We start from the raw sequence: 25,637 nt of genomic DNA, 5'->3' as shown, positions 1-25,637 counted from the left end.
CAGGCAGGAAAATTAGTTTGTTGAGGAGAAGGGTCCAGTGTCGTAACAAAACATGAGGGCCCCCCCCCCCCTGCAAGATATGCTAAAGGGACCCCTCACACTCACATCAGTAGGGGCTGAGAGGGCCCCCTCGTGTATGGGTAAGCCTGGGCCCCCTGCACCGTGGCCCTTTGTTACGCCCCTGGGAGGGTCCCCAGTCAACTTGCACCAGCCCTGAGGCGGGGCAGGTGATGTGACCCCCTCAGCTCACTTTACACCATCTTGAACATTAGGAAAAATAAACTCTCAGGGTCATGCCCACTCCCCACGTGGGGTGAGTATTTGGAGGGTGTAGTCACCCTAAAGGTAGGTAGCCCATTGTCTCCTACCTGGCACTCCTGTTATAACATTTAGGTGGCACCCCTGAGCCTTGATTTCAGATTCGACAGACACCAGATGAGCAAGGTCAACGAAGAGCAGCCCGACCCGAGAACAGCGAGCCTGGACCGGATTTTGGTGTCACACCCTACCTGCAGTTCAAAGGCCGAGAGACCTCTACAAACCTCAGTGGCCCTCCAGCACTTTACCAAATTTCCCAAGAACTCCCTTGGAGTAGAGGAGCTACTCTGCTGCATCGCAAACACCGACACTACAGAGTCCGAACTTTCAACTTTCAGCTCCCCGGCCCGGACGATGCCACAACAGCCCAGGAGAAGGTACAGCAGCTCTAAAGGATCAACTATGTCTCCTCACCCAGTTTGGAGGCCCCAGACTCTTCCGGAGCCAAGCGGTACCAACCCTGAGGAACCGGGTGCCCTGCAACGCAAGACCAACTACAAGAGTCCACACCAGACTCCAACTGCCTGAGAACCAAACACCTGTCGAGGGACGTCAGCAACCTTGAGACCCATTCGCTGAGTGGCCCGGCTGTCGTGCACTAGCCCTTCCGAGGTGTTTGCCCCTGACCATGAGGTGAACTTTACGCACCAGAGCTTGGATCATCTGTCTGCTCTGCACCCAGCCCCACTGGTCAGAGAATCTCCGAAATCTTCATGCTTCCATGGTCCCCAGGCCCTTCTGACCTCTAAGCTCTTGAGTGCCCTCCGACTTTCCTATAAGTCCCCCTGTGCAGCCTGTTTTTAGGTGACCCACCTTCTTCGCAGCTTATCAGCTACTTACTCTCCCAGCGCCCGGCTCCCAGATGAATATGGGATGCTCCAGAGAAACTGCAGGTAGAACTTTGGACCCAGACTCCCTAACATTCACATTCTCGAAGGTGAACCCCTAAGTCCTAAGTCACTGTGATTCACTACCTTCTATGTTTTTTCTCCATAGGGAAACATTATGTGTAACTGCACACAACTGTATTTTGCTTGTACTTACCTTACTTATTGCTGCAACGTAATACATGCTTAAATGTCACTGAAGTTCTTTGTTCAAAATATATATTTAAAAAAGATTTAAAATGTTTCTATCAATTGGTCTCGACTTCATTCCTGAGTGCGTGTTCCATTTATTGCCTCTGTGAGTACAACACATGATTAGCACTACCCTCTGATAAGCCTAACTGCTCACACACACTACCACAAAAAGAGCATCAGGGTCATCTACTTTTGCCTCTGTAAACCAATAAAGGTCTCTCTGACCTCTCTGAACAATGTACCCCATTGTAGTGCACCATACAGAACGGTGGGTTTCCTACAGTTATAAAGAGGGTAGGTGTCTGGGAATGCAGCACGTGATTAATCAACATGTTTCAGTCGCTAGAAAAGCCTAGGCGGTGAACTTTGCTCCGTTCGCAGTGTTTTGGGGGGTTTTCTGCACTGCGCGTAGTGCAGCTGAGTTTTTTCCTAGCTCGGGAACAGTAAGTTGGCGAGCGTAAGTTGCTGCTCGGGTAGAATTTCTATCCAAGCGGCAAGAAGACCAGCGTGAACGGCAATTTGCACTGCACTCCGCACCTTGCAGAACTTCACAGAGTTTTTTTGTCACTTCGCAGAGTTCCGCTTAGCAAAACTACACGAACTACGCACAGGCCTGGTAAATCCCATACGAGTCAGTCGCCTTCTGCAGAACTCGGATCCCATCTACCTACTGTGTGTAGTGTGGGCGATGAGAAAGATATACAGTAAAACTCAACATATAAAACATGCAAGAATGCTTCCTGTTTCTGGCCATAACACCTGGAATTTCCCTAACGGGAGTAATGGCTCCATAGGGGAGGGAGGAGCCAACTCCCTGCAGTCATTAATTTGTCGAGAGGTTTATTGTGATCTACCCGTGGTCCTCTAGCCCATGGGATGTAAGGTCACAAATTGTGGGTGAGGTTTACCAGTCCAGAAGAAGCTTATTTTATGGTAGGCTGTATATTTATGTCTTCTCATGTTGCCAGGCACCTAGGTCTCCTCACCTGTACTCTTACATAGCCCCAATGATCTGGAAGTTTCCAGAACATTTTCACACTCTGAGCTCCAGCCAGAAGGACAGGAAAATCCCTAATTTGACCTGGATATCATTGAGCCCCAGCCACTAAGGGACAATAGGCTTCTCACTGTGCCCCAGCCACAAAGGGCCAGTAGGCTTCTCGTTGTGCCCCAGCCGCTAAGTGCCGGTAAGCATCTCACTGTGCCCCAGTCAATAAGGGCCGGTAAGATCATTGTGTCCCAGTCACTAAGGGCCGATAGGCTTCTCAATGTGCCCCAGGCACTAAGGGACGGTAGGCTTCTCAATGTGCCCCAGGCACTAAGGGCCGGTAAGATCATTGTGCCCCAGTCACTAAGGGCCGGTAGGCTTCTCATTGTGCCTCAGGCACTAAGGGCCGGTAAGATCATTGTGCCCCAGTCACTAAGGGCCGGTAGGCTTCTCAATGTGCCCCAGGCACTAAGGTCCGGTAAGATCATTGTGCCCCAGTCACTAAGGGCAGGTAGGCTTCTCATTGTGCCCCACGCACTAAGGGCCGGTAAAATCATTGTGCCCCAGGCACTAAGGACCGGTAAGCATCTCACTGTGCCCCAGCCACTAAGGGCCGGTAGGCTTCTCAATGTGCCCCAGGCACTAAGAGCCGGTAAGATCATTGTGCCCCAGTCACTAAGGGCCGGTAGGCTTCTCATTGTGCCCCAGGCACTAAGGGCCGGTAAGATCATTGTGCCCCAGTCACCAAGGGCCGGTAGGCTTCTAAGGGCTGGTAAAATCATTGTGCCCCAGGCACTAAGGGCCGGTAAGATCATTGTGCCCCAGTCACTAAGGGCCGGTAGGCTTCTCAATGTGCCCCAGGCACTAAGGGCTGGTAAGATCATTGTGCCCCAGTCACTACGGGCCGGTAGGCTTCTCATTGTGCCCCAGGCACTAAGGGCCGGTAAAATCATTGTGCCCCAGGCACTAAGGACCGGTAAGCATCTCACTCTGCCCCAGCCACTAAGGGCCGGTAGGCTTCTCATTGTGCCCCAGGCACTAAGGACCGGTAAGCATCTCACTCTGCCCCAGCCACTAAGGGCCGGTAGGCTTCTCATTGTGCCCCAGCCACTATGGGCCGGTAAGATCATTGTGCCCCAGCCACTAAGGGCCGGTAAGATCACTGTGCCCCAACCACTAAGGGCCGGTAAGATCATTGTGCCCCAGTCACTAAGGGCCGGTAGGCTTCTCAATGTGCCCAGGCACTAAGGACCGGTAGTCTTCTCACTGTGCCCCAGCCACTAAGGGCCAGTAGGCATCTCACTGTGCCCCAGTCACTAAGGACCGGTAGGCTTCTCACTGTGCCCCCAGCCACTAAGGACAGGTAAGCATCTCACTGTGCCCCAGCCATTAAGGGCCGGTAGGCTTCTCATTGTGCCCCAGCCACTATGGGCGGGTAAGATCATTGTGCCCCAGTCACTAAGGGCCGGTAGGCTTCTCAATGTGCCCAGGCACTAAGGACCAGCAAGCTTCTCACTGTGCCCCAGCCACTAAGGGCCGGAAGGCTTCTCGTTGTGCCCCAGGCCCTAAGGGCCGGTAGGCTTCTCATTGTGCCCAGGCACTAAGGACCGGTAGGCTTCTCAATGTGCCCCAGCCACTAATGACCGGTAGGCTTCTCATTGTGCCCCAGGCACTAAGGGCCGGAAGGCTTCTCGTTGTGCCCCAGGCCCTAAGGGCCGGTAGGCTTCTCATTGTGCCCAGGCACTAATGACCGGTAGGCTTCTCATTGTGCCCCAGGCACTAAGGGCCGGAAGGCTTCTCATTGTGCCCAGGCACTAAGGGCCGGAAGGCTTCTCATTGTGCCCAGGCACTAAGGACCGGTAGGCTTCTCAATGTGCCCCAGCCACTAAGGGCCGGAAGGCTTCTCATTGTGCCCCAGGCACTAAGGACCGGTAGGCTTCTCAATGTGCCCCAGCCACTAAGGGCCGGAAGGCTTCTCAATGTGCCCAGGCACTAAGGGCCGGTAGGCTTCTCAATGTGCCCCAGCCACTAAGGGCCGGAAGGCTTCTCATTGTGCCCAGGCACTAAGGACCGGTAGGCTTCTCGTTGTGCCCCAGGCACTAATGACCGGTAGGCTTCTCATTGTGCCCCAGGCACTAAGGACCGGTAAGCATCTCACTGTGCCCCAGCCACTAAGGGCCGGTAGGCTTCTCATTGTGCCCCAGCCACTAAGGGCTGGTAAGATCATTGTGCCCCAGTCACTAAGGGCCGGTAGGCTTCTCATTGTGCCCCAGGCACTAAGGGCCAGTAGGCTTCTCATTGTGCCCCAGCCAATAAGGGGCGGTAGGTTTCTCATTGTGCCCCAGTCACTAAGGGCCGGTAGGCTTCTCATTGTGCTCCAGGCACTAAGGGCCGGAAGGCTTCTCATTGTGTCCCAGCCACTAAGGGCCGGTAGGTTTCTCATTGTGTCCCAGGCACTAAGGGCCGGAAGGCTTCTCATTGTGCCCCAGCCACTAAGGGCCGGAAGGCTTCTCATTGTGCCCAGGCACTAAGGGCCGGTGTACTGCTGCAACCCTATGATTATCACTGCATCGTCAAGCGGTGAACTTCCATCGCCGCCATGCTGGCTGGTAAGCATCCGTCACAGACTCGACACTAATCGCAAAGCATGGTGACCCTCAGCGTCTCCGCGAGGGAAGAAGTGGTGGACTGGCTCTAGGTTCAGTGACGAGGGAGCTCTGTGCTCGACCACTGACAGTTGAAAGCTATGGTTGGGGTCAGCTCTACATAACCTGCAGAACAGGCACGCAACGTGTATCTCACACACCAAACACAATGCTCATGGCCTCACCATTGATGTGAGAGATGCAACGACAAGTGCCATAAATAATCGTACAGATAAAATGATGTATCACATTACCCCCGTAACACTGTGAAAGCGACAACTAGGAATGTAATAGTTTGTGGGGGCTTGAGTGCATCGTGTTATTCATTTACTTTGGTCTTGGGTATTGTTTTTTAATGGTACGTATGTTGCGAGGTCATAGGCATCACTTGCAGTTCAGAGCTTTTTAAGGTTCCCTTGTGATTGTAAGTGTTAGTTAACAGAATGATAACATGATATACCAGGGGAGGATTGTTCTGTAGGGTGTGAAATAAGAACGACCTACCGTAGTCCGAAGCAGTATCACGTCGGCGTCCTCAAGGGAGCAGGGGACGCAGTTGGCCTGCACATCCCAATCAGGTCTCCAATAAAAGACGAGGAGAAGGAAGCCCAGAGACAGGACATATCCTGTGATACACAGGGCCCTGCGGCAGCTGTCTGTCCGGTATCCCAAGATCTCCTGCGGGGAAAGAAGACGCTGTTAGAAACACACCTCGGCCATGGAGATGCAAGAACAACTATGAAATATGGAGGGAGGGGTGGGGTGGGAGGCACTGGGGTCATTGGAGCCAGCCCTCCAGGGAGCAGAAAGTGTGTTGTCTCACTACTGTAGCACAGAAGCACATTGTTCTATCGCATCCCATAACAAGAAGACTGTGTGTGGACAAGTACTAGAGATACACACAGCATTGAAGCCACTGACACTGCTGACAGGACTCACACATGTAAGAAGCTCCCTGACAGCATGGTCAAAAGTCCATGGCTGCCCTTCATCAGGAAAAGGACAGAATCAGATATGACAACACTACTTGGACAACAAAACACTTCCACTGTAGGGTTATTTACACCGTAGCTCATATTAGCATTGCAAAGTTGTATTCTTATCAAAATTGATTTACAATATACTTTTATTAAATCCTTATTGAAGTTGAATTACAAAATGCATCACACTACTTCAGCCTAAATGCATTCAGTCACACATCCATACCGTTTCATGCTCCTAGATAAAAAAAACATGGATTCCGGGACAACATCAACAAACCCCAGAGATCAGTGGGGGTGAGTTGTTAAGACCTGCAATGACCAGGTTTGAATCACAAGGGAGAGGGTGAAGTAGAGTGCAGATAGAGAATTTTTGTGCCACTTTTTAATATGTTTTAAAAAAAAAATCTATTTGTTGTAATTCGAAAATTGTTGTGTTGTATTTCTTTGTTTTATAAGTATTGTGACTAATTGATTTACTCACATATAATTTTTATATGTCTGTAATTGAAGTGTTGTTTTTTAAATATATATATGTGAATAAATATTAGAAATGTAATTGATTGGTAGCTTCTTTTTCGCTCAACATTTTATTGTAAACTACGCAAATTATGATTGCCTAGGTTGTTTTATGTCATTTGTAGAGTGCAGATACGCCTTTTAAAGTGGAACAAGAAATATAGGTAACATTTGATATAGAAGTCTTCTACACGAACATTTCACAAAAAGAGGTGATTGCCATAGTGAGAGAGGTTCTGTCTGGAGTGCCGTAAGAGAGGCTGAAAGATTTCATAGGGCCTTGCTTAGAAGTAGGACTAATTAACAATTTCTTTAATTTTATTAATGAAGTGTACCAGCAATTTAAAGGGACGAGCATGGGGGCGTCCTGTGCTCCGAGTGTTGCAAATATTTATGTGGGTGTATTTGAGGAAAGGTTCATTCACAATGAGGTTGTTGCGTTTGTGGAGCAAATCAGATGCGGGTCAAGGTTTATTGATGTTCTCTTCTTCATTTGGCAGGGGAAGGAGATACAATCTGATACGTTTATACTCTGGATCAATCGTTGTGATGAGAATTTGAAGTTTACCGATAAGAAAAGCAGAGAGGGTTGCATTTCTTGATATATTGATTTTTGACAACAATGCATTATTCAGTTAGATTTGTATACCACGCCCCAAGCAGGAAATACCTTTCTCCACTCCTCTAGCGCTCATGGAAACAAAAATAATGTGTGCATTTGGCAAATTCCTTCGATTAGCAGGAACTGCACAGTGATGAGTAACTCTCTAAAGAATGCTGATGTTCTGAAACAAAAAACCCAGAAGGAACAGCTACCCTAGAGGCAAAGGGAAAAGAGCATCACAAGAGACTGGTATTAGTTACACGTCCCTCAACCTTAAATAAGAAAGGTGCTAAAAATCGTTAACTCCAAGTGGCATGCTTGAAATACCGATCATAACGACTCACTGCTCAATAAACCTTTGTTCGTGTTCTGGAGAAACGCAAATTTACAGGTTGCACTTGTTCACACACAAAGAGATAACAATTATCCGTAGTTACAAAGATCCATCTATGGAGAAAAGACCCTCATCGGTGTGGTACACGCCACGCATGTGAGGGCGCTATTACTACTGACTACCTGGAATATAGAGTAGTGTGAACAGTGCTCAAGGGTGTCTCTAACTGCAAGAGCTGCAGTTTGATACAACATAAATAGGTAATTTTGGAAAAAGTAAATGCTAAAGAGAGGATTGTTGGGAGAAAGATGTGACAACTTCATTGGATTTTTACCCTTAACCCCTTCCGTGCGGAGCTGTTTCCCACCCGCTGTGCTGGGGGGCGGGGGGCGCGCATGGCACCCCGGTGGTCATGACGAGGTCAGCTCGTCATGAGCCACGGCGCTCCGGTGCTCATGACGAGCTGAGCTTGTCATGACTGCGCCCGTTCCCATGGAACGTTCAGCACAGCAGGGGAATCAGCCCAGCGTGCGAGCGTTCCATCTAACGGGCGCGGTCATGACGAGCTCAGCTCGTCATGAGCACCAGAGCGCCGTGGCTCATGACGAGCTGATCTCGTCATGAGCACTCAAGAGGTTAAGACCTACAAGAGGGGTCTGAACGGAGAGATCAGCTGGGAGAACATAGGGCAGTCATGTGTATCGACAGACTCTTGATGTGAACGTTTCCTGTGTTTTGGGAACCGTCACTCCCTGATGAGGGTCTCTGGTCACGCGATGGTCTGACAATGACTGGTATTTCATGAGGAACTTCAGTCCTTTATATAACTAGATCTTAGAGTTACTCAAAGGCAGATATTTATAAGGCAGGTATTTTATTATATTAGGTTTTCACCTTTATCAGTGATCACTTGAGTGTGCTTCTATCCTATAGTGAAGAAGTTTCTCTTCATATTCTTTGGACGAGTAATGAGGCTGTCTATGCCCTCAATGCACAATTATTTTACCTTTCGGCAACGGCCACAGGGGTAGAACAGGTCATCATGGGACAAGCAGACCAAACCTGTATACCAAGAAGAGGGCTCGTCGATGAATAGGAAGTATTTAATGAGGAAGAAAGGGTGTGTTCTAGTTTGAAGCGATGCTCTGCAGAGAGAGCCTGATCACGTGGTCAGGATAGGCCCAGTAAGAAACGCTGCCATTTTACACGGCCTTGTTTCTTAAGTTGCCCCCACTCAGTGACTTTTGACAACCTTTGCATGCATGACCATGGAGTATAGCATTCTCTGAATCTGCATTGCTTACATTTTCACTTCGTAGGTGCACTATCCCGACACCTTCAACATTAAGTACAAGGGATAAAGTTCACCGTGTAAATATTATGTATGTTAGTGCCCCAAGGCAATGCCGCTATCCAACTAAAACAAACAATTACGACCTGACAGGGGTTGCGACATGGACACACAGGTTCTATTTTTATAAAGACACAACCACTTCCTTGTTTAGCCAGAGGAACACTCAGTGCGACACTCTGGGGTTACCACATGCCAGAATTCCAGCTCAGCTGACTTCTGCGTACCAACACGAGGTACGTCCAGCTCTACACCAAGACGGGCAGCCGGATGACGCTTACCTACAGGTAATGGGGAGTAAGTCCACCCCGGCAGGGATTTGGAGATCACCCACCCTAGGCAAAACTAGGTTAGGGTGCGCGAGGTAGCAGTTTAGCTATACACCATACTTACATGCCAGAAAATCTTCACTGTCTTAGCAACATGGTGGAAATGTTCATCCTTTTCCCTGTTCTTGTAATGCAAATATGTTTCATTCTACTTAGTATCACAGCGCTTGTATTTTATGCAAGAATCGCAACGCTTCAATAATTATTGGAAGCTGTGCTGGGTATTTCTTGTCTATTTCTTTGGGTACGCATGAGAGTCCAAACGAAAAGGGTATGGATCAGTTACCACGGTTTCCTTGGGGGATCAGGGCTGTCATGCTCTAAGGTTGCACACACATGTTGCCCTGTAAGGTTAGAAGGTACAGATGGTGCACTGTGACTAGCAGGGACATAGCCCAACATATCCGGAGTGTGTGCACGAAATCAGTCTGGCAAAATCCCAACGTTTAGGTTGTCCAACTAACGCACAGTTTTACCGAGTGAGTTACAAGCCGTACGACAGCACAACGGGACCACTTTAGGCAAGGAAGTAGGACGTATAGTGACCAAAAAGCAAGCGTGGGCCTAGGCCCTTGAAGCCCATGGCCCGGGTTAGAGCACTCTACGAGTGCTGATTTTGGTTTCCGTGTGGTACGAGAGGTGGTGAATCTATGAATTTTCTAATGAACTCTAGAAGGATTAAGCGAACTGGGGGTATGATAAGGTAATCGGGTACGAGACGAGTGAACCTCGAAACACGTCTTCAAATTCTATGAGCGGAAGGAGTCTTAATACAGTTTGCCATAAATACAGGTGCTTTATACTCAGTATTAGCAAGTTAAGCTGCATATAAAAGCTAATGTTCTTATATTCACAGACAATTTTCTTTTTTTATTTGTATCTGCAGGTCCCTGCTATGGTTAACTGACTTCTGTTGTGTGGCAATATCAAGATGACATGTTTGGTTTGACTACATATCCCTTACTTAAATAGCAAAGAACATTGGGTTGAGGCAAACCTTCTTACCAGATATCTGTTCAGAGGCGAAGACTTGAGCGAAGTGGGCACTGGCCCAGGGCCTCCTCCTGCCAAGGAGCACTCTGGGAAACTGAACTTTTTCTATTAAACCTCTGTCAATTCTATTTCTCCCTCCAAACGTCTCTCCCTTGTGCACCTCTGACACTCTCTCTACACAGAGTAATCTTAAGTATTTTTGGGGTCTCAGGCTAAAGCATATTTCATCCACTTTTTGTGACCCTGTTAAAGATTGTTAAAAGCCTGGCATCATGCTGGCTGGAAATGGGTAACACAATTTAAAGTTGTCCCACACAGGGGCCCCAAAATATCTGCTGCCCAGGACCCCAAAAATCCTTAACATGACACTGTAGCTTTTTGTTGAGAAGTGGCACATTGGGTTCATGAAGTTACAAGGTAACTGTACCAGCCCCAGGGATCACGTACCCGGGTAACTGTACCAGCCCCCAGGGCTCACGAACCCGGGTAACTGTACCAGCCCCCAGGGCTCACGTACCCGGGTAACTGTACCAGCCCCCAGGGCTCACGTACCCAGGTAACTGTACCAGCCCCCAGGGCTCACGTACCCAGGTAACTGTACCAGCCCCCAGGGCTCACGTACCCGGGTAACTGTACCAGCCCCCAGGGCTCACGTACCCGGGTAACTGTACCAGCCCCCAGGGCTCACGTACCCAGGTAACTGTACCAGCCCCCAGGGCTCACGTACCCGGGTAACTGTACCAGCCCCCAGGGCTCACGTACCCGGGTAACTGTACCAGCCCCCAGGGCTCACGTACCCAGGTAACTGTACCAGCCCCCAGGGCTCATGAACCCGGGAAACTGTACCAGCCCCAGGGCTCATGAACCCAGAAAACTGTACCAGCCCCAGGGCTCATGAACCCGGAAAACTGTACCAGCCCCCAGGGCTCATGAACCCGGGAAACTGTACCAGCCCCAGAGCTCACGTACCCGGGTAACTGTACCAGCCCCAGGGCTCACGCACCCGGGTAACTGTACCAGCCCCAGGGCTCACGCACCTGGGTAACTGTGCCAGCCGCAGGGCTCATGAACCCGGGTAACTGTACCAGCCTCCAGGGCTCATGAACCCGGGTAACTGTGCCAGCCGCAGGGCTCATGAACCCGGGTAACTGTACCAGCCCCCTGGGTCCATGTACCCACGTAACTGTACCAGTCCCAGGGGTCATATACCTGGTTAGCGAAACACCTTGTCTTCCCATTGATGTGTTCTTTCTCGATAGGGCCTAAAGTTATTTTTTCTTGTGCCGGGGACACAATTACCCTATTGCTGAGGTCTTCAGCTGAATGTGCTCTTTTGCTTTTTAAGCACAACTTATTTGGGGAGGCAAGTAATGTGTGATCTCTGTATGTGTGTTAGAGCATTTGTATTTCATTTTTCTCACACTGTAGATCTTTTCTTACGGCTATATCTTTAGGATTTAATCTATGCACAACTTTTGGTGGTTTGGGGCTGCTTATATATATTTTTGTGTTTTCTTACGGTGGTTCTGTGGGGTATTCTGAGAACGAATGTGACTTGTGCAAAGGGGGCGACATTATTATTGGATAATTTGTAGGATGTAATACCTAAAGATCTATAATGAATATAGTGTTTAAGAAATGTTGATTCCATGCATTGGAGATAAAAGAAGTCCTGAGCTCCGCAGAGTTCTAGGCATCTTCAATGAAAGCTGGTCCTGAAGAAGGCCATAGAACGGGAGCAGCAGGTGCTGAAACATGCGTCAACCACTCATTTTGGGTTCATTGGACTGAGACCAAGAGCTTGCGAAAAATTCACCTAAGAAGCTACACACTGATATCTGGGGATTGTTAATTTTGTCAGTAACCCAATGTTCTTATGTAGAAGAATTAAAGAATATATATGTGTGAATGAAAGGATTCAGGGGCACAGGCATGATTAATTTTATAACTTAATTTTGATAAGTATTAATTAAAAGTATATTGTAAAATATTTTGATAAAAATAAAATTGTGCAATGTTTATACGAAGGGAGATGTGACCCAGGCTATATCCAAAATAAGCAATCCAGAGAATGGGATGTCGACGTAAAAACTGCGCCCACAATCTTATCCTCAATCCTTAGCAGAAGTAAACGTACGCGTACGGACAATGGTGAGAACATTCAGAAGGACCAGTCGAAGCTTTGGAGCCGTGCCAAAGCAGCAGCGGAGTCGCAACGGCTCAGGAGCCACAGGGTGCAACCAAGAACTAACCGGGAGAACGAACAGGAAGAAGATCTTACAGAGATCTAGAGGAGATCTAGAGTAGCTCTAGATGAGATCTTCAAGAGATCTGGAGGAGCATTAGATGAGATCTTGAGGAGATCTAGAGAAGATCTAGAGGAGCATTAGATGAGATCTTGAGATCTAGATGAGCACTAGAGGAGAGCTAGATGAGATCTTCAGGAGATCTAGAGGAGCTCTAGAAGAGATCTAGAGGAGCTCTAGAAGAGATCTAGAGAAGCTCTAGAGGAGATCTAGAGAAGATCCAGAGGAGATCTAGAGAAGATCTAGAGGAGCATTAGATGAGATCTTGAGATCTAGATGAGCGCTAGAGGAGATCTAGAGGAGCTCTAGATGAGATCTAGAGGAGATCTAGATGAGATCTAGAGGAGATCTAGAGGATATATTACAGAGCTCTAGAAGAGATCTAGAGGGTGTCCGTGACTGCTGTTGTCTGTATCCCCTTCATTGCCCCGTGATTCTGTGCCTTTTTTCTCCTTCTGCCCCTGTGATTCTGTGCCTTTTTTCTCCTTCTGCCCCTGTGATTCTGTGTCTTTTTTCTCCTTCTGCCCCTGTGATTCTGTGCCTTTTTTCTCCTTCTGCCCCTGTGATTCTGTGCCTTTTTTCTCCTTCTGCCCCTGTGATTCTGTGCCTTTTTTCTCCTTCTGCCCTCGTGATTCTGTGCCTTTTTTCTCCTCCTGCCCCTGTGATTCTGTGCCTTTTTTCTCCTTCTGCCCCTGTGATTCTGTGCCTTTTTCTCCTTCTGTCCTCGTAATTCTGTGCCTTTTTTGCCCTTCGCTGCCCCCATGATTCTTTGCCTTTTTTCTCCTTCTGCCCTAGTAATTGTGCCTTTTTTTTCTCCTTCTGTCCTCTTCGCTGCCCCCGTGATTCTGTGCCTTTTTCTCCTTCTGCCCCCTTGATTCTGTGCCTTTTTCTCCTTCTGCCCCCGTGAGTCTGTGCCAAACTGCGGATTAGACACAGTTCATGTGATCTATGTGCGTGCACGCCAGCCACGTCACGCACCACCATTTGTATGTGCCTCGCATCAGACTTCAAAGGCTGCCGCTCCCCCGCCACCCCACATCAGACTTCAAAGGAATGCGCTCCTGCTCCCGCTCCGCCGCCCCCCCCCCCCCCCCCCTCCGCCACAGCAATGCAGAGAGCTTGTTTCTGGCCGAAAGTGAAAGCCTACCGTGCTTGTTTACAGTAGCCTTGCTCCTCAAATGCTGTTGCTGTGTTGCCATATCTCTAGGCGAGACACGCAGCTTGAAAACACTCGACTTGCTAGCTGCAATGCTACATCCGCTATGCTTTGCCTCTAGACACGTTGATCCCTCGCAGACTGTGCTGACTCTGCCCCTCCTGATTCTGAAACTGACCAACGCAGTCACCACCAGTCTCTTCTCTCTGTCTTATGATGTCTGCCCTGCCACCATTTACTTCGGACCCTCGCCCTCACACCTCCTCACCCTGTCACACCCTCTCACCCTCACGCACCCTCTCACCCTCACACAGCCTCTCACCCTCACACAGCCTCTCACCCTCACACAGCCTCACACACCCTCACCCTCACACCCCTCACCCCACCATCAAGACCATGAGCACAATCCACTCCGGCTCCCCGTCAGACCCACTCCCGCACCACATCTTCAACAAAGCCAGCAGCTCCATCGCACCCCACCTGCGCAACATCATCAATCCCTCCTTCGAGACCGTGACCTTCCCAGAGAACTGGAAACACGCCGAGATCAACGTCCTACTCAAAAAACCCAAGGCAGACCTGAGAGACCTCAAGAACTTCCGGCCCATCTCCTTGCTTCCGTTCCCAGCCAAGGTCATCGAGAAGATCGTCAACGGACAGCTAACCCGATACCTCGAAGAAAACAGCATCCTGGACCCATCCCAGTCAGGGTTCCGCAGCAACCACAGCACCGAGACTGCCCTCATCGCCACCACCGACGACATCAGGACCCTGCAGGACAACGGTGAGACCGCGGCCCTCATCCTCCTGGACCTCTCCGCTGCCTTCGACACCGTCTGCCACCTCACACGACGCAGGGATCCGAGACAAGGCCCTGGAATGGACCACCTCCTTCCTCTCCGGCAGAACCCAGAGCGTCTGCCTCGCCTCCATTCCGATCCGAAGCCTCCAAGATCATCTGCAGCATACCCCAGGGATCATCCCTCAGCCCGACACTGTTCAACATCTACATGGCCCGCTCGCACATGTCGCCGACGACACTCAACTGATCCTCTCCCTCACTAAGGACCGCCAAATCCAACCTCCACGAAGGAATGAAGGCAGTCGCCGACTGGATGAAGATCAGCCGACTGAAGCTGAACACGGACAAGATGGAGGTTCTCTTCCTCGGCTCCAACCCTTCAGCCTGGGACGACTCCTGGTGGCCTGCGGCACTGGTAGCAGCCGGACACCCACCGACCACGCACGCAACCTGGGAGTCATCCTCGACTCAACACTCTCCATGACCAAGCAAGTCAATGCAGTCTCCTCCTCCTGCTTTAACACCCTTCGCATGCTCCGCAAGATCTACAGGTGGATCCCGACAGATACAAGAACAACAGTCACCAGGCGGGCAACTAGAGCCACATTTCGGGGGGGGGCTGGAAAATATTTCGGGGGGGGGGGGGCTATATCTTCCAACCAAGGACAAAGTGTCTGTAGGAAGGGGTGAACACACTACAAAAGCCTCATTTACAACTAAATGGTCTTTTAAAGACCTGTTAAGTACTCGGGTGCGGCTGCAATTAGGTGCTCGCCAGCCCGCGAAGCGGTCTCCGCTCGGGCTGACAGATACGACGGGGGGGCTGAAGCCCCGTGAGCCCAATGGGTGTTGCGTGCCTGACAGTCACCCAGGCCCTCGTCAGTAGCAGACTTGACTATGGAAATGACCTCTATGCGGGAGCCCCGGCCAAGCTCATCAAACTACTGCAACGCATCCAAAACGCCTCGGCGCGACTGATCCTCGACGTATCACGCCACAGCCACATCACCCCCCTCCTGGGAAACCTGCGATGTCTCCTCGTCAACAAGAGGATATCCTTCAAGCTCCTCACCCACGCACACAAGGCACCCCCAAGACCGGCCCAGCCTACCTCAACATACGACTCTTCTTCTACATCCCTAACTGCCAGCTCCATTCCGCCGATCTCCCCCCCGTCCCTCGCATCCAAAGACTAACCACCGGTGGGAGATCCTTCTCTCCACCTCGCCGCCAAGACCTGGAACACCCTCCCACTGAGCCTACGACAGACCCAAGACCTGCTGACCTTCAGGAGGCTACTCAAGACCTGGCTGTTCAATCAGTAGCGCCCCCCCCGCCAGCGCCTTGAGACCCTCGCGGGTAAGTAGTGCGCTCTACAAATTCTTGATTGATTGATTGTGTCTGCTTAGGTCTGTGTATTTGCCTGCATATGGATGCCTGTTTTTTGTGTGAGAAAAGTGCAGGAATCGAAACACTCAGAGGTATTTTAGAAGAAATGTCTGGCGCGTTGGAAATGCTAACTTAGAAAATGGAATCCACGTGCGATGATATAACGAGTGAACCGGTTTTGTTTATATAAACGCATATCTCATGTGCTTTGGTAAGTGCTGCACCTATTACAGAAGTCATTATCACCATGCCTTGCTCTTAGCCCCGCCCACTCACCACACCTTTAGCTCATTTTAACGAGTACCTGCGCTCATTCTTTCCATCTAAAGCTCTGCACAGCAGGTGATTCTCTGCAGATCTGACCTCCTGCCCATCAGCGTGGCTCCTCGGGTGCAGTAAGTTATGCGGGCTCCGCCAGGCCACAGAAAAATTAATAACAGTATTTAGCAAATCCTTAGAGGTGACGCGGAGCGGGGACACGCCGGCACGGAGCTGCACATTTCCCAGCAGTGCCTTGGCTGTGACGCAGGTTGTGTTCGTGGGGTGCAGGGCTGTCACCCAGGCCTCACACTCCTCTAATTATGGGTCTGCACAGGTCCACGGACCGTCCGCGGACCTCAAGGCCAGACTCACTCGTGGTGCTCTGATGCAGGGGGTTGGATGTGCTGTGCAGCCTCGGGTGGGCTGAGGAGAAGGTGATGAACAAAGGAGTCCGGCCCTCCTGCCGCAGATCACCGGTGCGGGGGGCATGACGCCAGGGGCGGCTCTAGGTTCATGGCAGCCCTGGGCAGGGAGCATAGGTAGAGGGTCCCCGGAGGAACGCAGGCGCTGAGGCCAGTGAAGATTGGGGGGGGGGGGGGGGGGGGGTCAGGGTGTTTGGAAGTGGAACAGAGCCGGAGGCCGCCAAATGCCTGCCAGGGGCCGCCACGCAAATATGTATCCATCCTCAGAGGATTATTATATTAAGGATATATATTGGTGCGGCGGCCCCTGGCGTTTGGTGGCCGTGTGCAGGTGCACAGCTTGCACATGCCTAAGGCCGGCCCTGGTGACGCTGAGATTTCACCACAGCGAGGATGAGCGCCGAGAGGCGGCCTCGGGCTGCTGCTGGCCCCCAGGGCCTGTGAGCCTCACAGCCCGGCCTCCGTCCTGCTTTCAGCCCTTTAAACGTGGCTGGGCCTTTGCAAGCACCAGAGGACGCGAGGGGGCTGGGGGGCTAACCGCACCCTGATATTCCTTCTCTAGACTGCTCGAGAGAGTGTTTTACATCTCGATCCCGGGCCCTCAAGCATCGTCAAGCAGTCTGTGGTGGAATCAGTCCAAACACAAGAGCACTGTCTGTGCAAAGGCCAGGTTTGCAAACACTGCAGCAGCTGGTCCCAGAGAAGCATCTTAAGCAGAGCCCTTGAGCCTCCGAGGCAAGGGGGGGCAAGCCAGCACAGGAGAGACCCGGGGGTTACTGCCGGTCCGCTGGAAGGGGCCACTTCCTGTCTCCTCACGGAAACTAACCACTTCCTGCTTCCTAGAATAACATTAGCACTTCCTTAATCTACCCACTTCCTTCAGTCACCTAATCACTTCCTGCAGTTACATCACCACTTCCTGCTTCCTTGAGTGACCCAAGCACTTCCTGCTCTCACATCAACACTTCCCTATGTAACCTAAGCACCTCCAGCACTTAAATCAACACTTCCTGCTTCCTTAAGTAACCTAACTAAATCCTATATTCACATCATCACTCCCTTAAGTAACCTAACCACTTCCTGCAGTTACAATACCACTTCCTGCCCTTACATTTTCATGTGCGTCATCCCCAAAAATGTAATATCTACAGCAAAACAAGTTTCCTCTAATGAGAGCCGAGGGCTCAGAGTTGTGGCTTCCTCTGAGCTCCGCAAACAGTTCTCGAAGTTTTGGCCCATCCATCGGTTCCAAGCGAGGGTCTGAAATTACACTAGCCCAAGAGGTCCAAGGCGTCCACTAGCCGCAGGAGGGCCAAGGTGTCCACTAGACGCAAGAGGGCCAAGGCGTCCACTAGACGCAAGAGGGCCAAGGTTTCCACTGGCCACAAGAGGGCCGCGACTTCCACTAGCCCCAGGGGATCCAAGGCTTCCACTAGCCTCAAGCGGTCCAAGGCTTCCACTGGCCGCAAGAGGGCCAAGCCTTCCACTAGCCCCAGGAGGTCCAAGGCTTCCACTGGCCCCAGGAGGACCAAGGCTTCCACTAGCCACAACAGGGCCAAGGCTTCCACTAGCCCAAGAGGTCCAAGGCCTCCACTAGACGCAAGAGGGCCAAGGCTTCCACTAGCCGCAGGAGGGCCAAGGTGTCCACTAGCCCCAGGGGGTCCAAGGCGTCCACTAGCCCCAGGGGGTCCAAGGCTTCCACTAGCCCCAGGGGGTCCAAGGCGTCCACTAGCCCCAGGAGGGCCAAGGCTTCCACTAGCCCCAGGAGGGCCAAGGCTTCCACTAGCCGCAGGAGGGACAAGGCTTCCACTAGCCCCAGGGGGTCCAAGGCTTCCACTAGCCCCAGGGGGTCCAAGGCTTCCACTAGCCCCAGGAGGGCCAAGGCTTCCACTAGCCCCAGGAGGGCCAAGGCTTCCACTAGCTTCAGGAGGGCCAAGGCTTCCACTAGCCCCAGGAGGGCCAAGGCTTCCACTAGCCCCAGGAGGGCCAAGGCTTCCACTAGCCCCAGGGGGTCCAAGGCTTCCACTAGCCCCAGGAGGGCCAAGGCTTCCACTAGCCCCAGGAGGGCCAAGGCTTCCACTAGCCGCAGGAGGGCCAAGGCTTCCACTAGCCACAAGAGGGCCAAGGCTTCCACTAGCCCAAGAGGACAAAGGCTTCCACTAGCCCCAGGAGGTCCACGGCTTCCACTAGCCGCAGGAGGTCCAAGGCTTCCACTAGCCCCAGGAGGGCCAAGGCTTCCACTAGCCCCAGGAGGGCCAAGGCTTCCACTAGCCCCAGGAGGGCCAAGGCTTCCACTAGCCCAAGAGGACCAAGGCTTCCACTAGCCACAAGAGGGACAAGGCTTCCACTAGCCCAAGAGGACCAAGGCTTCCACTAGCCCCAGGAGGTCCACGGCTTCCACTAGCCGCAGGAGGTCCAAGGCTTCCACTAGCCGCAAGAAGTCCGAGGCTTCCACTAGCCGCAAGAAGTCCAAGGCTTCCACTAGCCCAAGAGGGCCAAGGCTTCCACTGGCCCCAGGAGGTCCAAGGCTTCCACTAGCCGCAAGAGGTCCGAGCCTTCCACTAGCTGCAAGAGGTCCAAGCCTTCCACTAGCCCCAGGAGGTCCAAGGCTTCCACTAGCCCTAGGAGGACCGAAGTTTCCACTAGCCGCAAGAGGTCCAAGGCTTCCACTGATCCTCTCCCTCACCAGAGACCCCGCCACCGCCAGAACGAGCCTGCACGAAGGGATGAAAGACGTCGCCGAGTGGATGAAGAACAGCCGCCTGAAACTGAACTCAGACAAGACGGAAGTCCTCATCCTGGGACCATCCCCCTCCGCCTGGGACGACTCCTGGTGGCCCCCGCCCTGGGCACCTCTCCCAAGCCAACCGACCACGCACGCAACCTGGGCTTCATCCTGGACTCCTCCCTCTTGATGACCAGACAAGTCAACACCGTCTCCTCATCGTGCTTCAACACCCTGCGTATGCTCCGAAAGATCTTCCGATGGATCCCGACCGAAACCAGGAAGACGGTCACCCAGGCACTCGTCACCAGCCGACAGGACTACGGGAACCACAGCCAAACTACAGAAAAGACTCCAGCGCATACAGAACGCCTCAGCCCGACTCATCCTGGACATCCCCCGACGCAGCCACATCTCCGGCCACCTGAGGGACCTGCACTGGCTCCCCGTCAGCAAAAGGATCACGTTCAGGCTCCTTACCCACGCACACAAGTCTCTCCATGACCTGGGCCCCAAGTACCTCAACGACCGCCTGACCTTCTACATGCCCACCCGCCAGCTACGTTCTACAAGCCTCGCCCTCGCCGCCGTACCACGCGTCCGAAGAGCCACCGCCGGAGGAAGATCCTTCTCCTACCTGGCAGCCAAGACATGGAACTCCCTCCCCACCCACCTTCGACTGACCCAGGACCATCTCGCCTTCAGGAAACAACTCAAGACATGGCTGTTCGAGCAGTAGCGGACCCCTCCCCCAAGCGCCTTGAGACCCTTCCGGGTGAGTAGCGCGCTATACAAATGTTATGATTGATTGATTGATTGACTAGCCACAAGGGGTCCAAGGCTTCCACTAGCCCCAGGAGGTCCAAGGCTTCCACTAGCCGCAGGAGGTCCAAGGCTTCCATTAGCCCCAGGAGGTCCAAGGCTTCCACTAGCCGCAAGAGGGCCAAGGCTTCCACTAGCCCCAGGAGGTCCAAGGCTTCCACTAGCCCCAGGAGGTCCAAGGCTTCCATTAGCCCCAGGAGGTCCAAGGCTTCCACTAGCCGCAAGAGGGCCAAGGCTTCCACTGGCCCCAGGAGGTCCAAGGCTTCCACTAGCCGCAAGAGGGCCAAGGCTTCCTCTAGCCCAAGAGGTCCAAGGCTTCCACTGGCCCCAGGAGGTCCAAGGCTTCCACTAGCCGCAAGAGGGCCAAGGCTTCCACTAGCCCCAAGAGGTCCAAGGCTTCCACTAACCCCAGGAGGTCCAAGGCTTCCACTGGCCGCAAGAGGTCCAAGGCGTCCACTAGCCCCCAGAGGCCCAAGGCTTCCACTAGCCCCAGGAGGTCCAAGGCTTCCATTAGCCCCAGGAGGTCCAAGGCTTCCACTAGCCGCAAGAGGGCCAAGGCTTCCACTGGCCCCAGGAGGTCCAAGGCTTCCACTGGCCCCAGGAGGTCCAAGGCTTCCACTAGCCCCAGGAGGTCCAAGGCTTCCACTGGCCCCAGGAGGTCCAAGGCTTCCACTGGCCCCAGGAGGTCCAAGGCTTCCACTAGCCGCAAGAGGGCCAAGGCTTCCTCTAGCCCAAGAGGTCCAAGGCTTCCACTGGCCCCAGGAGGTCCAAGGCTTCCACTGGCCGCAAGAGGTCCAAGGCGTCCACTAGCCCCCAGAGGCCCAAGGCTTCCACTAGCCCCAGGAGGTCCAAGGCTTCCATTAGCCCCAGGAGGTCCAAGGCTTCCACTAGCCGCAAGAGGGCCAAGGCTTCCACTGGCCCCAGGAGGTCCAAGGCTTCCACTAGCCGCAAGAGGGCCAAGGCTTCCACTGGCCCCAGGAGGTCCACGGCTTCCACTAGCCGCAGGAGGTCCAAGGCTTCCACTAGCCGCAAGAAGTCCGAGGCTTCCACTAGCCGCAAGAAGTCCAAGGCTTCCACTAGCCCAAGAGGGCCAAGGCTTCCACTGGCCCCAGGAGGTCCAAGGCTTCCACTAGCCGCAAAAGGTCCGAGCCTTCCACTAGCCGCAAGAGGTCCAAGCCTTCCACTAGCCCCAGGAGGTCCAAGGCTTCCACTAGCCCCAGGAGGACCGAAGTTTCCACTAGCCGCAAGAGGTCCAAGGCTTCCACTGATCCTCTCCCTCACCAGAGACCCCGCCACCGCCAGAACGAGCCTGCACGAAGGGATGAAAGACGTCGCCGAGTGGATGAAGAACAGCCGCCTGAAACTGAACTCAGACAAGACGGAAGTCCTCATCCTGGGACCATCCCCCTCCGCCTGGGACGACTCCTGGTGGCCCCCGCCCTGGGCACCTCTCCCAAGCCAACCGACCACGCACGCAACCTGGGCTTCATCCTGGACTCCTCCCTCTTGATGACCAGACAAGTCAACACCGTCTCCTCATCGTGCTTCAACACCCTGCGTATGCTCCGAAAGATCTTCCGATGGATCCCGACCGAAACCAGGAAGACGGTCACCCAGGCACTCGTCACCAGCCGACAGGACTACGGGAACCACAGCCAAACTACAGAAAAGACTCCAGCGCATACAGAACGCCTCCGCCCGACTCATCCTGGACATCCCCCGACGCAGCCACATCTCCGGCCACCTGAGGGACCTGCACTGGCTCCCCGTCAGCAAAAGGATCACGTTCAGGCTTCTTACCCACGCACACAAGTCTCTCCATGACCTGGGCCCCAAGTACCTCAACGACCGCCTGACCTTCTACATGCCCACCCGCCAGCTACGTTCTACAAGCCTCGCCCTCGCCGCCGTACCACGCGTCCGAAGAGCCACCGCCGGAGGAAGATCCTTCTCCTACCTGGCAGCCAAGACATGGAACTCCCTCCCCACCCACCTTCGACTGACCCAGGACCATCTCGCCTTCAGGAAACAACTCAAGACATGGCTGTTCGAGCAGTAGCGGACCCCTCCCCCAAGCGCCTTGAGACCCTTCCGGGTGAGTAGCGCGCTATACAAATGTTATGATTGATTGATTGATTGACTAGCCACAAGGGGTCCAAGGCTTCCACTAGCCCCAGGAGGTCCAAGGCTTCCACTAGCCGCAGGAGGTCCAAGGCTTCCATTAGCCCCAGGAGGTCCAAGGCTTCCACTAGCCGCAAGAGGGCCAAGGCTTCCACTAGCCCCAGGAGGTCCAAGGCTTCCACTAGCCCCAGGAGGTCCAAGGCTTCCACTAGCCCCAGGAGGTCCAAGGCTTCCATTAGCCCCAGGAGGTCCAAGGCTTCCACTAGCCGCAAGAGGGCCAAGGCTTCCACTGGCCCCAGGAGGTCCAAGGCTTCCACTAGCCGCAAGAGGGCCAAGGCTTCCTCTAGCCCAAGAGGTCCAAGGCTTCCACTGGCCCCAGGAGGTCCAAGGCTTCCACTAGCCGCAAGAGGGCCAAGGCTTCCACTAGCCCCAAGAAGTCCAAGGCTTCCACTAACCCCAGGAGGTCCAAGGCTTCCACTGGCCGCAAGAGGTCCAAGGCGTCCACTAGCCCCCAGAGGCCCAAGGCTTCCACTAGCCCCAGGAGGTCCAAGGCTTCCATTAGCCCCAGGAGGTCCAAGGCTTCCACTAGCCGCAAGAGGGCCAAGGCTTCCACTGGCCCCAGGAGGTCCAAGGCTTCCACTGGCCCCAGGAGGTCCAAGGCTTCCACTAGCCACAAGAGGTCCAAGGCTTCCACTGGCCCCAGGAGGTCCAAGGCTTCCACTGGCCCCAGGAGGTCCAAGGCTTCCACTGGCCCCAGGAGGTCCAAGGCTTCCACTGGCCCCAGGAGGTCCAAGGCTTCCACTAGCCGCAAGAGGGCCAAGGCTTCCTCTAGCCCAAGAGGTCCAAGGCTTCCACTGGCCCCAGGAGGTCCAAGGCTTCCACTGGCCGCAAGAGGTCCAAGGCGTCCACTAGCCCCCAGAGGCCCAAGGCTTCCACTAGCCCCAGGAGGTCCAAGGCTTCCATTAGCCCCAGGAGGTCCAAGGCTTCCACTAGCCGCAAGAGGGCCAAGGCTTCCACTGGCCCCAGGAGGTCCAAGGCTTCCACTAGCCGCAAGAGGGCCAAGGCTTCCACTGGCCCCAGGAGGTCCAAGGCTTCCACTAGCCGCAAGAGGGCCAAGGCTTCCTCTAGCCCAAGAGGTCCAAGGCTTCCACTGGCCCCAGGAGGTCCAAGGCTTCCACTAGCCGCAAGAGGGCCAAGGCTTCCACTAGCCGCAAGAGGTCAAAGGCTTCCACTAGCCCCAGGAGGCCCAAGGCTTCCACTAACCCCAGGAGGTCCAAGGCTTCCACTAGCCCCAAGAGGTCCAAGGCTTCCATTAGCCCCAGGAGGTCCAAGGCTTCCACTAGCCGCAAGAGGGCCAAGGCTTCCTCTAGCCCAAGAGGTCCAAGGCTTCCACTGGCCCCAGGAGGTCCAAGGCTTCCACTGGCCGCAGGAGGTCCAAGGCTTCCACTAGCCGCAAGAGGGCCAAGGCTTCCTCTAGCCCAAGAGGTCCAAGGCTTCCACTGGCCCCAGGAGGTCCAAGGCTTCCACTAGCCGCAAGAGGTCCAAGGCTTCCACTAGCCGCAGGAGGTCCAAGGCTTCCACTAGCCGCAGGAGGTCCAAGACTTCCACTAGCCTCAAGCGGTCCAAGGCTTCCACTAGCCCCAGGAGGTCCAAGGTAGAGTCGTGCTGCAGGGGAAACACCGCAGAGCCTTTTTTGAGGACAGGGCTCTGAGATTACAGCAACACAACAGCTCTTTCACAAACCCCTTGAATGATCAAACATCCACAAAGCCAATAACTCTGATCTTGGCTAAAAGCTAATACCTTTGCCAGTGCTTGTTTCTTTTTCTATATTTAAACGTAACTTCACCATTACCTCCTTGTCCATATTCCTGCCCCAGTCCTTGCTGAGTGAGAAGTTCCCCTCCCTGACAGAACACCATTACTGAGCTCACAAAAACAAAGTTACCCCAATACGGCCCCGTTTCGGTCACCCAGAAAAGGAGGAACCAGATATGACCTCTTCCTGATATTATGAGGCCTAAAAAAGAATCCAGAGCAAGCTTCCTTGAGAGGGAGGAGGGGCGGGATCAGGGCAGAGACAGAAAAGCCTGGACTAAGAGTAATGAAGATTACTGGTAAGTAACCGGGTCATTTCAAGATTGTCCACAAGTTTAGAAGCTATGTGTCAGCCATCTTGGAAGAGTAAAGAAGGAGAAAATATAACAAAAGCCTTTCACGATGGTCATATGTGTCCGGACACACTGGCAGCCATCTTGGAAAGGTTTTTATTGCATTTTAGATAAAAACCATTTTAAGATGGCCACCTTTGCAAGTTACCCCATGCGCACTCGTGAACAGCCATCTTAGAATATGTCTTGTCAAAGTTAAGCTCTGTATGCCTAGTCAGCGTTTCATCCTTCTGAGGTCAATAAGAGGAATTTAATAGCAATAAATATGGGTTATTCAGCACCAAGATGCCCCAAGCAGGGATCATTTAGTTACATATAGGCATCTTATAGACACAATGTGTGCTGAGTAGCTTCACCATCATGTTAGTTTTGTTCTCAGTACATCACAAACCAAGTTATCAGCAATCTGTTTTGGTCTTCTCAGGATGCTGAAAAAAATTCTTCCACTTTTACCTGGGGAAGCCAAACAGATAGTCATCCAAGGTCTGATCCAGTCTCGATTAGACTTTAGTAATGCCCTGTACCTAGGTGCGCCTTACTACACACTGCGGAAGCTGCAGATTATTCAGAATTGCGCTGCCCGCACGCTGCTTCAGCTGCCCCGCAAAGTGTCAGCAAAGCTGGGTTTAGGAGCCTACATTGGCTGCCGGTGCGGGAAAGAATTTGCTTTAAAGCTATGTGCATCTCCCACCAGGCCTATTGGCATTCGGGCCCGGCAATCAGCAGTGGGCTGATCATACCTTACCACCCCAGTAAACAGCTCCGTTCAAGTCAGGCCTTTTTGGCCACAGTCCCCCGAGTTAAGAGAACTAGAGCAGGTGGTCGGCTGTTTTCTTACAATGCCGCCAAACTGTGGAATCGACTCCCGCTTCAGCTCAGGGCTAACCCTAATTTGCTTTCCTTTCGTAAGCAACTAAAAACTTTTCTTTTTAACACATTTAACTAGTTCTCTGTGACGATTGGTTCAGCGGTTAGCACCACTTTCTTTAGCGCTTGGACGCCCCAGGGCAGCAATCGCACTTTATAAATTCTTTTTTCATTTCATTTCATTCATTTCATTTAAAACCTTTGAAAGACAAAGGTGAAGCCACAATTCACAGAGTATCAGAAATGCATTTCTATACAACTCAAATCATCGACCTCAGAAGGATGAAGAGTGTGAACCTAAATTAATTCGAACATGTGACCACGAGGTAAACACAATTAATTGGAGTCAAACATTGGTCCACAGAGCACCAAACCCAGTTATTAATACGTTTCACTGCCTGCCTTAGGTGCATCAAGCTCATATAGGTTATAGGTTTATGCTGAAACAGACA

General features: G+C 52.8%; 1 protein-coding gene across 1 annotated transcript in view; it reads right to left on the bottom strand.

Moving 5' to 3' along the window:
* Positions 1–25,637, bottom strand: part of LOC144791841 (putative cation-transporting ATPase 13A4) — a 350,880-nt gene that overhangs the window by 273,202 nt on the left and 52,041 nt on the right. The window contains exon 2 of the mRNA XM_078666620.1: positions 5,538–5,711. Within this exon, the coding sequence (XP_078522746.1) occupies positions 5,538–5,711 (174 nt within the window). The remainder of the gene's footprint in view (positions 1–5,537; positions 5,712–25,637) is intronic.

Source organism: Lissotriton helveticus, chromosome 11, assembly GCF_964261635.1.
Source record: "Lissotriton helveticus chromosome 11, aLisHel1.1, whole genome shotgun sequence".
NCBI lineage: Eukaryota > Metazoa > Chordata > Amphibia > Caudata > Salamandridae > Lissotriton > Lissotriton helveticus.
This window is presented reverse-complemented; position numbering and strand designations above follow the sequence as displayed.